This window comes from Leptosomus discolor, chromosome 6 (genome assembly GCF_034619465.1).
Source record: "Leptosomus discolor isolate bLepDis1 chromosome 6, bLepDis1.hap2, whole genome shotgun sequence".
NCBI lineage: Eukaryota > Metazoa > Chordata > Aves > Leptosomiformes > Leptosomidae > Leptosomus > Leptosomus discolor.
Window position 1 is genome coordinate 52,600,454 of NC_141396.1, and position 14,192 is coordinate 52,614,645.

Genomic DNA, 14,192 nt, shown 5'->3' on the forward strand with positions numbered 1-14,192 from the left:
GATTATCCAACCCAGGTCAGTTCACTGGTCCAGTTCATCTTGTAATTCCACAAACACTTTTACCCGCAGGAGCGAGAGAGGGGGAGGTGCAAAGTGTTTAAGCTGGTAATGATTTCATGACATGGCTGTGGAATTGTAGTCTAAACACAGCTTGATCCTGTTTTTTTTGTATTTAATTAATGAAGCACCTGCATTAACTTTGTAAGAATAATAGTAATTTTTTTTTATTAAGTTTAGATTTTGGTTTTCCTTCCCTCTGTAGTTGACTGATGTCTCTTTACTGCTCTACCTGTCAGCCTCCCCAAAGTGTTTTTATTTTTCCAAGGTGGCCTGGTTTGGCTGGGATAGAATTAATTTTCTTCCTGGTAGCTGGTATAGTGCTGTGGTTTGGATTTAGGATGAGAATAATGTTGATAACACACTGATGTTTTTGTTGCTGAGCAGTGCTTACAGTAAGTCAGGGACTTCTCTGCTTCTCACCCCACCCCACCAGCGAGTGGGCTGGAGGGGGCACAAGGAGTTGGGAGGGGACGCAGCCGGGACAGCTGATCCCAGCTGGCCAAAGGGGTATCCCAGACCACATGACGTCATGCTCAGCATATAAACTAGGGGGAAAGGTGGCTGGGGGCCACTGCTTGGGAACTGGCTGGGCATTGGTTGATTGGTGGTGAGCAATTGTTTTTCATTTGCATCACTTGTTTTTCTTGGGTTTTATTTCTTTCTCTTTTTGTTATTTTCCTTTTCATTACAATTTATTAATATTATAATTTTTATTTTATTTCAATTATTATACTGTTCTCATCTCAACCCATGAGTTTTCTTACTTTTACCCTTCCAATTCTCTCCCCCATCCCACCAGTGAGGGAGTGAGCGAGTGGCTGTGTGGGACTTACTTGCTGCCTGGGTTTAAACCATGGCACAAGTTAAGTTTTTCCATTAATTGAATATTGTTTTAAAGCATTAAAGTATAAATTAAATATAACAGCCCCTGGAATTTCATCTTTTAGATTCAGTTGCTTTAATGACAAAATTTGAAGTTTTGTTCTGTGGTAATATAAAATATTTATGAAAAGGTGTAGTAAATACTTGCTTATGATTTGAAGAAGGATACTTTGATTTTTTTTTTTTTCCTAATGCCAGGCAAGACACAAGTACTTACAACTTTCACAGTGTTTTAAAGTTGGAGTACATCATGTAGGAACAAACTACCTCATAAATACAGAAATAAGACTGTCAGAAAGGTATTGGTTCCAAATAACATGTCAGATTTCAGATCTGCATTTAGCCTGGGGAGAGCTCAAAACTGGTCAGCTCAGGAGCTGAATCTGAACTTCTGCACTCTGATTTACCGTGTAGCTACACCCCTTCCTGTGCAACTGTGACTAGCTCCTCTGCCCGCTAACGCTGCAGCATCCCATGTACGGTCCTTTTCCTCAAGGAACAAACTCCCCTTCACCATGAGCACTTGTCTTTTCATTTTGACAACAGCAGCTCTCACAGGTTTTCCAAGGGTTGCCACACTGCTGCTGCAAAGGGAGGAGAGGCAGTAAGGCTGGTACTGCTGCTGTGACAGGGAAGGAGGAGAAAGTTGACTCCTGAAGCCTCTGTCAGAGGATGGGGTAGCATATAAACCTCAGTGGCTGCAATAGCAGGACCGTCTTTTTGTGGGGTTGTGCAAACAGGAAATAAGTGTGGATGCTCTGACAGTGTTTCTCGAACAGCTTTCCCCATGTTGTCTGAGAAGAGCCACGTGGAAGCTTTCACAGGCTTCAGTCTGGCTCGCTGGTGGGGCCACATGCTAGAGCAATTTAGATAACTTATTTTACAGTGTGGAAATAAACACTGGTAAGATAACTGATGTAGCTATGACATTACAGGCCTGTGAAATACTTTATGTAGCAGAGATCCTGGATAACTCATCAACAGAAACCTGTTATTTCCAGAGAGGCTTTGCATAGTTCTTTTTTGCCATAAAGTTTAAAATACAATTCTTTTATACAGCTGCCACTGGAGACATACCAGCTTACCAGATTCGAACTCCTGCTGCTACCTTACCTCAGGGAGTGGTAATGGCAGCCTCACCAGGGACATTGCATAGCCCTCAGCAACTGGCAGAAGAGGCAACACGCAAGAGGGAGCTGAGACTTATGAAAAATAGGTAAGACTATGTAGCAATTGATAGTCAGTGTTGCAAAAGAACCCCCAACACATTCTGATGAAGTTTTCTTCTTAAGGTCGTGAGCACTGCGTGTGATTGATGAAGGGAAGGCAAGAAATTCTTTGTCAGTCATCCCACGTCCTTATAGCATTGAGTATTGGGTGTTAACTCTGGAAAGTTAGAGTTGACCTTATCACCATGGATTTTTAGATCTAAAATGTTATGGTAATTCAGAAATCAGTATTAGTGTTGTCCCTTTCTGATAATTTTTGTGATGACCTGGAGGTATACTTATGTTTGAATTCCATCTGCCACCCCCCTGACAGTAAAATGACCAGTATAGGTTTGTTCATTTTAAAACACCCCAGCAAAGAATTGGTTAGGAAGATATCTGAGGATCTCATTAGCAGTTGTCCTTTAATGATGCTGTGAAGAGGACTTACTCTAGGATGGAATCATAATTATAGACTTTCCTAAATACTTGGCTACTGGGATAAGTTACTGTGCAATGCCCCTGTCATTTTGTGAGGCGTATTGTGGGAGTTGGCTGTATATTTTTTAATTAGTTGGCATGGACTGGGCTGTACACTGTAAATGCCAGTCTTTCTCTGTGCATTTTTCTTGCTGTTCTTAGGGGACTCTTTTTTTTTTTTTTTTTTTTTAATGCGTAGCCACCGCTATTAATGGCAGTTAGATTAATGGAACAAATCGTCTGCTATGCAGATCTCTTAATACATTGAATTGCCCCTTGCCTTACGATTGAATTACTGGTATTGCTTTGCTCTCATGCCTGTCCTTTATTTTAAATTACTCACAAGGATTGCTGCATCATTGTGCCTCTTTTTGTTTTTCCTCTCTTCAGTTTTAAAACTAGCGTCTATGCTATCTCTCATATGACTCGCTGGAAAGTTACACTCTCACAGTTGGACAGTTTCTCATGTTCCAAGATGTTAAAGGAGTGGACTCCCAGTACTTCTACAATTTGTTCTGGAATTGAATGCTTGTTCAGTCACAAGCTTCTGAAAATACTACCCAGTATAACATCTTCAATATAACAGAGTTCTGAGCAGAGCTATGGGAATGACTCCAGACTGCCATTTGCCAGCAATCAAAAAACCCCAGATGCACGTAGTGCAAATGTGCCCAGGTGGACAGTTCTAAAATGCTGATAAATAGTGTTTGTTTTGACTTAAATTTTGCTGTAGATTGTTCCATTAAGGTAAAAAAATTACAGCAGGTTGTAAGCTTGGCATCTGGCTTCTCATCTGAAGAGAGTAGTGTTACGCTTTTATTTTCTGAAAGTAATTCTTTGGGTTTGGTCTTAAGATTTTGATTGCAGAAGGTAATATTCCTGATAAACACACAAAATGGAATGTAACTGGAAGAAGAAATGCTGCTTTCAGTCTTAATGTTTAGTACAATTCAAGTCAAAACGTTATCATTTACTCGCAGTTTTTCTTAGTTCCTCTGTGTATCAATTCCATCTTTGTATTTGTTGATACTGAGTTTATTTCAAGTTCTAGTTGTTTTGAATTGTATTTTAACCACGTTATTGCTTATGGCTGTTACCTGCTGCTGTGTTTGTGCAATCCAACAGTTGGTGGTGGTGGTTGTTGTTATTGTGGAACCATAGGGTTTGCAGGTAATTTCATTTATCCAGTCTTTGCCATATTGTGGCTGTTCCTGTAGTCATTTGCCTTGTATTGGTTCCAGGGAAGCTGCCAGAGAATGTCGCAGAAAGAAGAAAGAATATGTCAAATGTCTTGAAAATCGTGTGGCTGTGCTTGAAAACCAAAACAAGACTCTGATTGAGGAACTCAAGGCCCTCAAAGATCTTTACTGTCACAAGGCAGAATAACTGCCTTTCGTTTGGACCTCGTTTATTATGAACTTTAATCAACGCATGAGAGGAAGCAATTCTGCAGATTGCCGTATGAACTTGAGAAAGAGACACTTGAGGCCCTTGTGGACCCCAGTTTTGGAACTGATTTGGGAAATATTCCAAAATCTGGAATTCTGTCATAGTCTCCATACTCTGCTGAGCTTTCTAATGGCATGCAAATGGCTTTTTTGTTTGCACTTTTTACTTCAGCTTTTTGCAGGGAAGCTGCTAAACAATGTCGATGTCGGAAGAAAGAATACATAAAATGTCTGGAGACTCATCTTGCAGTACTAGAAGCTCAGAACAAGCAACTTGGAGATGAGCTTGAAATCCTAAAAGCCATTTACTCTTCCAAAACAGATTAGTAAAAATATTTATTATACTGTGAACTGACTAAAATATGTCCAGTTGCTTTATAAGGCAGTACATAGCCAACAAGAGTTATTGGTTTCTCTTTTTTGTCATTTGTCTTTTTGTCATTTATATTATATTCCAACTCCTAACATTCCTGAATTGCTTTCCTGCTTTTTTGTCAATTCATAGCTCTAATTTCAGGTTTTTCATGCTCCTCCTTTCCATCTCCCAAGGAGCCAAACATTTAAAAAATGTAACAAAGTAAAAACGCGCGTAATTCCTAAGAGCTGTTTCTTTGCCATATATTTACATACTACTTTTTATGTGTTACTGAGTGTCCTGCACATACCAAATATTTTATTTTACAGTTGTTTTAGATGAATCATAAAGATAATACATCCAGTAATACAAGAAAATCAAACAACCCAAGGTATCTCAGGAAAGAGTTTATAAAAGAATGTTATGATTACATGTATGTACTGGCATACTAGTCTACAGATGATTTTATTGCATATTTTTGTATTAGTTGCTTTGTGGAAGAAAGTATTGTATTGCTCACTGAATGCCATGGTTAAAGATAGTTTTTAATAGAACCACGTTGTTTAACCTGTGTAGTGTCTGATTTCTTTTAAGCACCTGGTTATTCGAGATGCTTCAAAGCTATGAGTGTCTGGACGAGGACAAAGGAAAAAAGCATACCTAAATTCATGACATGATGCTAAGTATGTTGTAAATACCTGAAGGAAGCTGTCTGTTATATGGCTGCCATTTACTTAAATTTTCTGTAGTCTGCAGAATACTTGATTTATTAGAGGTCTATCTATCAAAATTTAATTTTGCGTCCTGAACACTTCATGTTCGCAATTCCGGACAGTTGTAGACAGGTGACTCTAGCAAAGACTGATGGTGGAGTTCTTTTTGTGCTCTCTGCAAAGTACTAAGTACTTAAGGAAGCTTTCCAATAAACAGTAACTGTCTGCTGATTCACAGGCTCTGGAATAACCTACAGGTGAGAGCTGGAGATTTTTTAAATAAACCCATGCTTAAACCAGATTACAGTTCTGCTAAACGCAGTACATGCCAACTTTCCCTTGTGCTTTGAAAGAAAATAGTGCTTATGCAAAATTGCTTCTGGGTATTTCTTTAATTCAGAAATGATCTAATTGTGTGCTGGCCAGTACAGTCTAGGAGCAGAGTACTTTGCTGGAACTAGCAGCACCATTGCCTTACTGATGTGGTAGGAAGCCAGGCTTAGTTCCTACTTCATTGGCTTTACTGTGTGTGGAGCGAGGGAGGGATGGAACCATGCCGTTACTAAAATCACTGAGACTTCTTCACTAATGGAAACTGAGCTCACATTTAACCCAGTCTTTGCTGTGACACAGTTGGGGTGGGGGTGGTTTGTGTTTTGGGTTTTTTGGTTGGGTTTTTGTCGTTTGTTTGTTTGTTTAAATCTGGTTTTCTTTTAGCTTTCCCAAATTACTTGAAATATACAGGGTAACTTTGTCAAACCTTTTGAAAATCCTGCTGGGTACCTAAGTGAGACCATTTGTAAGAAGAGGTATTATCTCTCACTTCCCGCAGCTGCATCAGTTGATTTAAAAAGGAAACGGGCTGCCTTTTGGGCCCCCAGGCTCTGCTGCAGGTCTGGAACAAAAGTAAAATAAACTTTGAAATATCTGTTTCACTGCAAAAATACATCTTAAGTGCTCAAGTCAGCAGAAGTCAAAGGTTCTGCTAGAGCTGGACAGGATGAGTACCGTTTGCAGGTCTGTGTTGCAGCCTCTAGACTGCAAGAGAAGCGTCCAGCAAATTGTTTGTTGTGGCTCTGTGGCTAGAATCTGTTTTCTGTTACAGGTAGGTGTTGCTCCAGACTCTCAAGGGATTTGGAAACTTAAGTGGAAAGAAACTTGGGCGCATAGTGGGTGTCTCTCCAGTAAAACCTTCTCTTACCTTTATCTTCCCGGTAGTATCTGGTACTAACTGTAGTTAGAAGATTGATGATAGGAGGAATCCTTGTCTGTTCCACATCTATGTAGTTCACAGTCATTTCTTTCCTAATACTTTAAAAACATTTGATTTATGTTTATTTTTTATTTAAATAATTACTGGGGTGGGGGTGTATGTGCTTTGTTAATAATGGGAGCTAAACCCAAATGCTCTTGGCATGTGTTTGATTGTTCTGGAAAAAGCCATTTCATCTGTTTACCTGCACCAGGGAAAAGTATCCTGCTTCAGAAAAGTCAGCTGCGCAAAACCTGGCTTGTTTCGAGTGAGACTAGGAAAAAAGAAAAGTTTATGATGTATTCTTTCATTCTCAGTAATCCGGTTTGGTATTGCATTGATTTTGACAGAATTAGCAATGCACATTTCTGTGTTTTAAAGTGAGAATGGGTGAGTTTGTTGGTGAATAAGAGCATTTAAGATGTCCAGTCAGTAAATTAGAACCAAGATGCTTCTTGTGGTGAAGGAAATAACTTATTTGAAAATGAACAAAAGCAGGTCTGCATAAATACCAAGAATCTGTTGTCAAATGACTGCTGCAAAAATTACTACCTAAAACACTAAATCCAATTCTGAATTGGTTTGAGATGCACATTGAAAACTTTGTGAGAGAATTCTCTGAGATTAAATGAAGATTTGAAGGAAAAGTCAGTATACCACTGGGGTTCGTCAGGGAAATAATACCAAAATACTTCTGTGACATGGGTACCAAAACAAATGAGGTGGGACTGCTGGAGTCTGGGACTTTGTTCAAGCGGTGCATCAGAGGATTAAAGAGATAGATAGGATATATGCTAGGGTATACAAATCAGTTTAGACCGTAAGCCTATTTAGCCTTGTCAAGTTTTAGATCAGGTGTGGGACTCATTTTATTCTATGACAGTGTTGTGTTTCTGAATGTATGTCAGCCCTGGAATCCAGAGTAGATGCACATGTGCTATGAATTAGAAGATATTTTTTCTTTCAACTTGCTGTCCTTCAGGCTTGCATTTGTGCATGTAAAAGTCCTGTGCTTGCTAGTGCTCCTCTCCAAGGGCAGAAAAAATGAAAATGGCTGGAACTACTCATCGTTACTTCTTACTCTTCATGGAATAGAACTGAAATTTGATTGGGGTCTGAATTCATAACTGCCAAAGTTCTTGGGAGGCAACACAAACACATTTTAGGAGCTCTGCTGGGTGAAACTGCCTACGCTTCTGTAATGGCACGCACATTCTGGATACCAGGCCAAGAACAGGTCAGTTTATAATGATTGCATTGATGCCTTAGGGTAAATCGTAGGGGTTTTATCAAAATCAGTTACCGGTATTTTTTCTGAGGATACATATTGATGGGAGAGAGGAAACTACTTCCTGCGTTTGTCTGCTCTTCACTTTGTGACCACTTTTGGTTTATCCAGAGGCCAAACAGTCTGTTTGCAGAGAGTTACCCAGTGGCTCAGACCCTGAGCTCAAAGTATTTCCTTCAGTGACACTGGCTGGAAAAGCTGCCCCTTTGAGTTTCTTCACGTCTCATTCTTTGTGTAAATGATAGATCCACCCCTTTTCCTAAAAGCATCATCATCTAAAATTGTCCAGTGCAAGCATGCAAACTGATCTTTGGGAAAGGTCTGTGACGTGGCTGTCGATCCCATACCTAAGGAAGTGCAGTGTTAGTGGCTGTTGCAGCTCATGTGAGTACCAGGACTTGCCCTCTCTCCTGCTTTTACTGCTTCAGTTCTCGGTTGAACAGGGCTTTGGGGTCAGCACTCTTTCCAAAGAACTTCTTGACCACAAGATCAAAAAACACCTTCGGGGGAGGGGAGATTGTTGGTATTAGTGTCTTTTCGCACAATTTGAGGCTGTTTCTGCTCTTGGAAGAAGAGGTTGCTAAGAATGTACAAATAGCTACTGAAGAGGTGTTCAGTCTTCATTACCTTACTCAATGGACATGTCACTGTCTCATTTGACAAGGCTGGGAAGCACCTTCTTCTCTAATAAAAACAAACCTCTGAGCTTTGGATGCCAGTGTAATTTCCACAGGACTCTGATTCCAGTTCAGATTTGTTGAAGCAGAGTGCTCGGTGTGGCACAGGAGAAAGGCCTTTTGAACACGGTATTATTCTTGGTACAGGAACATCAAGTGAATCTGAGTTTGTTTATTACAGGAGAGTTTGAGCACTGCCCAAGCTTCGATTTATCGCAGGCAGGAGTTTTGTTTTTTCATTACTAGAAAAAAAGGCTGAAATAATTGTGGTTTTCTTTCTGTAAGAGAACCATCTCCCTGTGGTAAGAAACTCTCCTCTCTTGCTGAAACCACACAACAGTTTGCAAATTTCTTTGAGACAGCTAGAGGATCTGCCATTACTTTACATGAAGGTGTACACAAGGCTGCATGGATTATTTTTTTTTTTCAAATAGAATTTCATATAGTTCAGGGGAAATGGTCTCTTGAAAAATGTCTTCAACCTCCTGGAGTTGTGGGTGATAAGGAATGCGATAGTCAGCTTCCTCTTGAGGTACAGCTTTGAGTCATAGCCGTTTTCTTCCCCATCGAAGTGGAGTGGGGAGATCTAGGCTATGCAGGCAGAGCTGTCTCTTGACTGTCTAAAACAGCCTCAGCTGTTGTGACCTGGGAAAAAAAGGGATTAAAATAAGTATATTGTGTGGGTTTGGTTTCTTTGGGTTTTTTTTTTTTTTTTTTTGGATTGTTAGTTCCCACGGATTTTCGTGTTTGCAAGAATAGTGGTAGATTTTTCCTGCCTGCACTGATACAGTCCGAAGGAGCACAAGCTTTGTTGTCTCCCACCTGGTTCTCCAGGGTTTTCCTTCCGTTCTTAGCAAACATCATTGCTGGTCTGTACTGTTATCCTGCAGACATCAGCGTAATAGCTAAATCCAGTGTGGTCTTTTTCTGAATGAAGTATCACTTGGAAGAAAACAAAGGGGTCTGCTCAGCTTCTGGTTTGGACTGACTCCTTTTGCCCACAGGTTTTCAGTTTTATCCACTTGGTGTTTGTATGTGGGTGTGTACCTGATAAGAATGTATTGAATGCGGAGCTGTTAAGCAGCTGATAGAAGCAGCTGCATTTTGGTTGTCAGCATTGCTGTATAAAATAGGGGGAGGAGGTTTAATTTGGTTGGGGATTTTTTTTTTTTTTTTTAATGGCACTATGATGCCTTTCTGGATGAGGGATAACAATTCCTTCATCATTCCAGCAAAAGTGTTGTTAGTTCTGGTATTTGCTTAACTTAAAAACTGAAGAAAATGAGTCATTTTCCAGGGCAATTTGATAGCATCTCGTGCAGATTGGCAATGGCAGGTAGCATTGTTTAGCAGGTAGCATTGTAGCAGTTTATTCTTCTGTCTCTAATGAATCTTTCCTAGACAATTTTCTCAGGTTTCTGGTTTTTCGTGCTTCTGAGATGGAGCTTCCTTCTTGCAACTTGCTTGTTAGGCTCAAAGAGAAGGAGGGTAATGTGAGTTGAATGCTGTGTGTAGACTGAGGAAAAAAAAACAGCTTCATTGTATTATGTATGACTTGAATGGAAAAAGCAGTGAAGGAAGTGTCTTTGTTACGGTAACTGCTGAGGTTTTTCCTCTCCTTTAGCAGCCGTATCAGTGGAATTGGGTGTGATTAATGCATCTTGTGAATGGAATTATAACTATAAAAATGTCACAATTCAGAAATCTGGTTACCTTGCCAAGTCATTGTTTTGTGGTTTCAAAAATATAATTTACAAATGGCCTTGAATGAGGCTTTTAATGGTCTCATTTTCATTATTATTTTTCTTTCCCAAATGCGGCTGTACTCACAACCAGCTAAAAGCTGCAGTAGAGCTGTTTAACAAGATGAGTCCGGACTATAGGGTCTGCTTCTTCTAATGCAGTTCTCTTAAAGATTTGTTTGTTTGTTTGTTTTTACATTTCAGCAAGGTATGTATCACACTTCTAGCTTTCATGAGTTCTTACAGAAGTGAGAGAACTGCAAACATGTTTTTAAGTTTAATGCATACTGAGGTGTTTTGCTTGATCAAATCTGTTTCAAAGAACTAGAATCTCAGAGGTCCTGGTTGGATGAACTAAAAGTTTTCAGAGCTTTGTCAGCTGCCATACAAACAAGAAAATGCTGAAATCCTCATACACCTGCCTCTTTACCAGTGAAGCTGTCAGTTACTTAAAAGATCCAGATGTGGGCCTGGAGCTGCAGCCTTCTTGGCACAAGTGGTGGGCAACCAAAATCTGATGAGATCTTCTGTTTCTCCCATTTAAGGCCTGACCTAATAGGCTTTTCTGAAGCGTGTCTGCTAGAAATGGGCCAGAATGAAATACGGCCAGAGAGAAACAGGAAAAAAAATCAGGATAGAGTGAACGAAGTGTTTGAAGTGTTGCTTTGTACAGAGTAACACAAGCAGGCAGGTATTGTCAATTTGCATGTTGGACTTTTTTTTTTTTTTCTTCTGTATTTTTTGTGTAAAAATCTTGTTGGTCTGTGCAGGGATCAGAGCTCTGCTGTATCGAGCACAGGATGAAAAGCATTAACATTTCAAAATTGCTTCCAGTTTCTGTTGTTGTACCTTGTAAATTGTCAGCTATAGCTGTTTCCCTCATGCTAACAGATCTGTCCATACATTCCATGTCCTTTCTCATAGATGATTTTAATTTTCTTGAAATATTAATCTCCTTTCCTGTGAAGTGAGAGTTAGGTGCTCATGTCTATGTCTGATTTCTTTTGAACCTGGTGGCCAATTTCAATTAAAGTTGATAGATGTGTCAAAGATCTCTCAAAAGTTCATGAAAATAGGTGGTTACCAAAGAAGGCATGGACTTAGTAAAGGAAAAGCTGCAATGTAAGCTTTGTTAGATGTAAGAAATTTCCTTGGAATTCTCTCCTGTCAGATTCCAGAGAATTAATTCACTTGATTGCAGGTGAACCATAGAAAATGAGGTTTCATTAGTTTTATTGCTGATGACTATTTGTATTTTGGGAGGGATGTTCAGATTTCTATGGAATACACCGTATTTATTTAACAGGACAATGTGTTTAGAGTCAAAGTGTATTTTATTAAAAAGCTTAAATACCTTGCAGACCTAAGCTGTTGGATTTGAAGTTGTTCTCTGACTCTTCACTAAGCCAACAGGAGTTGAGTAAAGGGTGGTGGAATGTGCCCTGACAAAATACTTGCTGGATGCTGTCCCAGATTTAAAGTTACTGACAGTTTTGCACACATGAGCTAGGCCAGTAAGTTAAAAATAATCTGGTTTTCAAATATGCCATTTACAAGAAGAAATACCCACTGCCTTTCCTGTTGCATTGCAGTAGCTTTGAGTAGAGAGTCTGGTAGGTCACTTGGTTAAATTTGAAATGCGAGTTAGTCATTTCTGGCCTTTTGGGTTGCGGTAGAAACAAAAAGACATGATTTTTTTCCTGCTGTTTTAGAGTGACACCTTGTGGAGTGTAAATGTCTACACGTTATGTCCAAACTGATCAAGCAGCCAAACGATATTGCGGAGGTGTCCGGGGTGGGGAGGAGATGGGAGGTGGGGTGTTCTGTGGCTATTGAGAGCACAAGTTCATTCTTCCTACTGTTCCTGTGTTAAAATGTAGTTAGTAAGAAGTGGTTTATAATTTGATAATCTTCTAAAAGGAAAAAAAACATATTGAAATATGTTCAATTTAGAGTAATTTCCATTTAATGAAAGACAAAATGAGAGTGATTTAATCTTGATTTATATAAATTCTAATAATAACATAATTTTAATCTAAATATTTGAAAAATGAAATTACAAATACTGATATTGAAGCACAGTAACTACTGGTTCTAGGTCACAAAAATGAAATACAATAAAACACTTGGGTATCTTTTGAAACATAATGGTGTGAAAGGAAAAGGCAATAATGCAATTTTAATCCAGACGTATGGAAATAGGAAGGGGGACAGGGATAAAAAGGGGGAATACAGAAAACAGGAAAAGCTAAAGGCACAGTGGGGAAGAAAATCCATTCTTCAGGCTGGATAGATTTTGCTTTTCTTAGAAGTTGCTCACTTCTGCATTACAACCATGAATACAGAGGATTCCATCCCACAGTCCTGTCTGCAGGTGGCTGTCTGTATGCATAGGCTATACAGGATTCTTTCTCCGTAGCTACTGTGAAGCCTGAACTGAGCACCTAAACAGAATTATTCTTTTTTTCCTCATTCAAAAGAGTTAGCCAAATACATGAGATGTGCTCTCAAGATCTAGAACAATCAATGAATTTCCATAAGGTAAGTTAATGGGCCTGTTCTATGAAAAATGAGAAGAGACATGGTTTCAGAATGGTTATTAAGGTATTCATTTAAATATTTATATAATTTACTTAACAGTTAAATCCATTACTAATACCACACAATTTCCAATTATAAATATGATGTTAACTTGGTCACAGTTAAAGCTGTTCTTAAAGTTTGTGTTGCAACTGAGACGTTCTGCAGAGGGTCGGTACTCGCTGTCACTGGTGTGCGACTGCGAAGCTTGTGAAGTCGACTTGCTGTCCCAGCTGTGTGCGACACAGCTGCTCAGGCCAGCGCTAGATCTGTTGGGTATCTCTTCCCCAGCCTGGAGCGTTCCTGAGGTTAGACACGTTCTGCTCAAACAACGATTACCATTAGCTCTTGCTGTTTGGGCAGATCCGTTGGTTTCACAGCCAAAGCCCATCTGCTCCCAGCGCGCCCAGATCTCCAGATCTAGAACGGAAGAGATCATCACTACGTTTCTTCGGCCAGTGCTTCAGCCCTGGGAGCGCGGGAGTCTTCTGCTTGGTCTCCGGCATCTGCCGTTAGTGCCTTGGGATCAGAAATGGATCTTCCCACGTTACACAGCTGAGCTCTTTACTTTCACTAACAGCAGAGGTCTTGCTGTCTGACTCGAAAACCTGTGAGGGGAGAGGAGAAACAAGTTGGGCAAATACGTGCTGCAGCAGGGGCTGCCTGAGGTCAGAGCCAGCTCCGAGCAGCACACTCGTACCAGGCCTCCCTAACGAGTGCCTGACCACAGAATCTCTGCGCTCTACTGCACATTTGCCCAAACCCAGATGTAAGGGAACTTGAACAAGTTATTCTGATTTCTGCAAGTATCACTTTCTGTCAACTCTTTGTTTGCCTTTCAAAGTCTTCTCTCGGAGTGGTGGCTCTTGTAGCAGAGTTTGACCTAGCTGCCTCTAGGTAACACCTTCAGTTTGAACTTTTCTGTAGAAAGGCTGTCAGCTTCCACCTTTGGCAATGGAACTTGTTACTCCTCGTCATGCACACCTCACGCGAAGGGAATGGCCACAGAGATATCGAAGAGCTTTTTTCAAGTGTACTAAGATGAAATAAAGACATATGCTCAAATTTGAAGGTAGGAAAAGCTTCTCCCAGCAAGAAGGGCACCCCCATAATAAAATTACTAAAGCTGTGCTTTAATGTTTCATAACACACTTTACATCTGGCCAAAGCATTTCCTCACCCACTCCTCTGCCCCCTGCAAAGGTTTTGAAAATACAAAATACCAGCTCTATGGCCAGTCTAAAGAGTCTGAAAGAATCAGTTTACAGCAGTTTATGTAAAAAAGCCCAACCTGATTCCAATGCCTACCTCTGCTGAAATTCTAAGAAAATAAACCTAGTGCTTACATGGGTTTATTATGCATAAAGACTATAGTTAGGACAGAGGAAAACATGATGAATGGTGTCAACATAAACTTAACTTTTGGTTAGCATATGGGGCAATTTTATCTTTTTGAATCACTCTTGGAAAAAACACCATATACAGAAAAAATTGACTAATGTATAAG

At 39.9% G+C, this 14,192-nt stretch overlaps 1 protein-coding gene across 5 annotated transcripts in view; it reads left to right on the forward strand.

Moving 5' to 3' along the window:
• Positions 1-5,000, forward strand: part of CREM (cAMP responsive element modulator) — a 35,863-nt gene extending 30,863 nt beyond the window's left edge. For all 5 annotated transcript variants that reach the window (XM_086467116.1, XM_086467117.1, XM_086467114.1 and 2 more), the window contains 2 exons: positions 2,002-2,158; positions 3,872-5,000. In XM_086467116.1, coding sequence (XP_086323242.1) covers positions 2,002-2,158; positions 3,872-4,016 — 302 coding nt within the window. In that variant the 3' untranslated portion in view covers positions 4,017-5,000. The remainder of the gene's footprint in view (positions 1-2,001; positions 2,159-3,871) is intronic.
• The last annotated feature ends 9,192 nt before the right edge of the window (positions 5,001-14,192 follow it).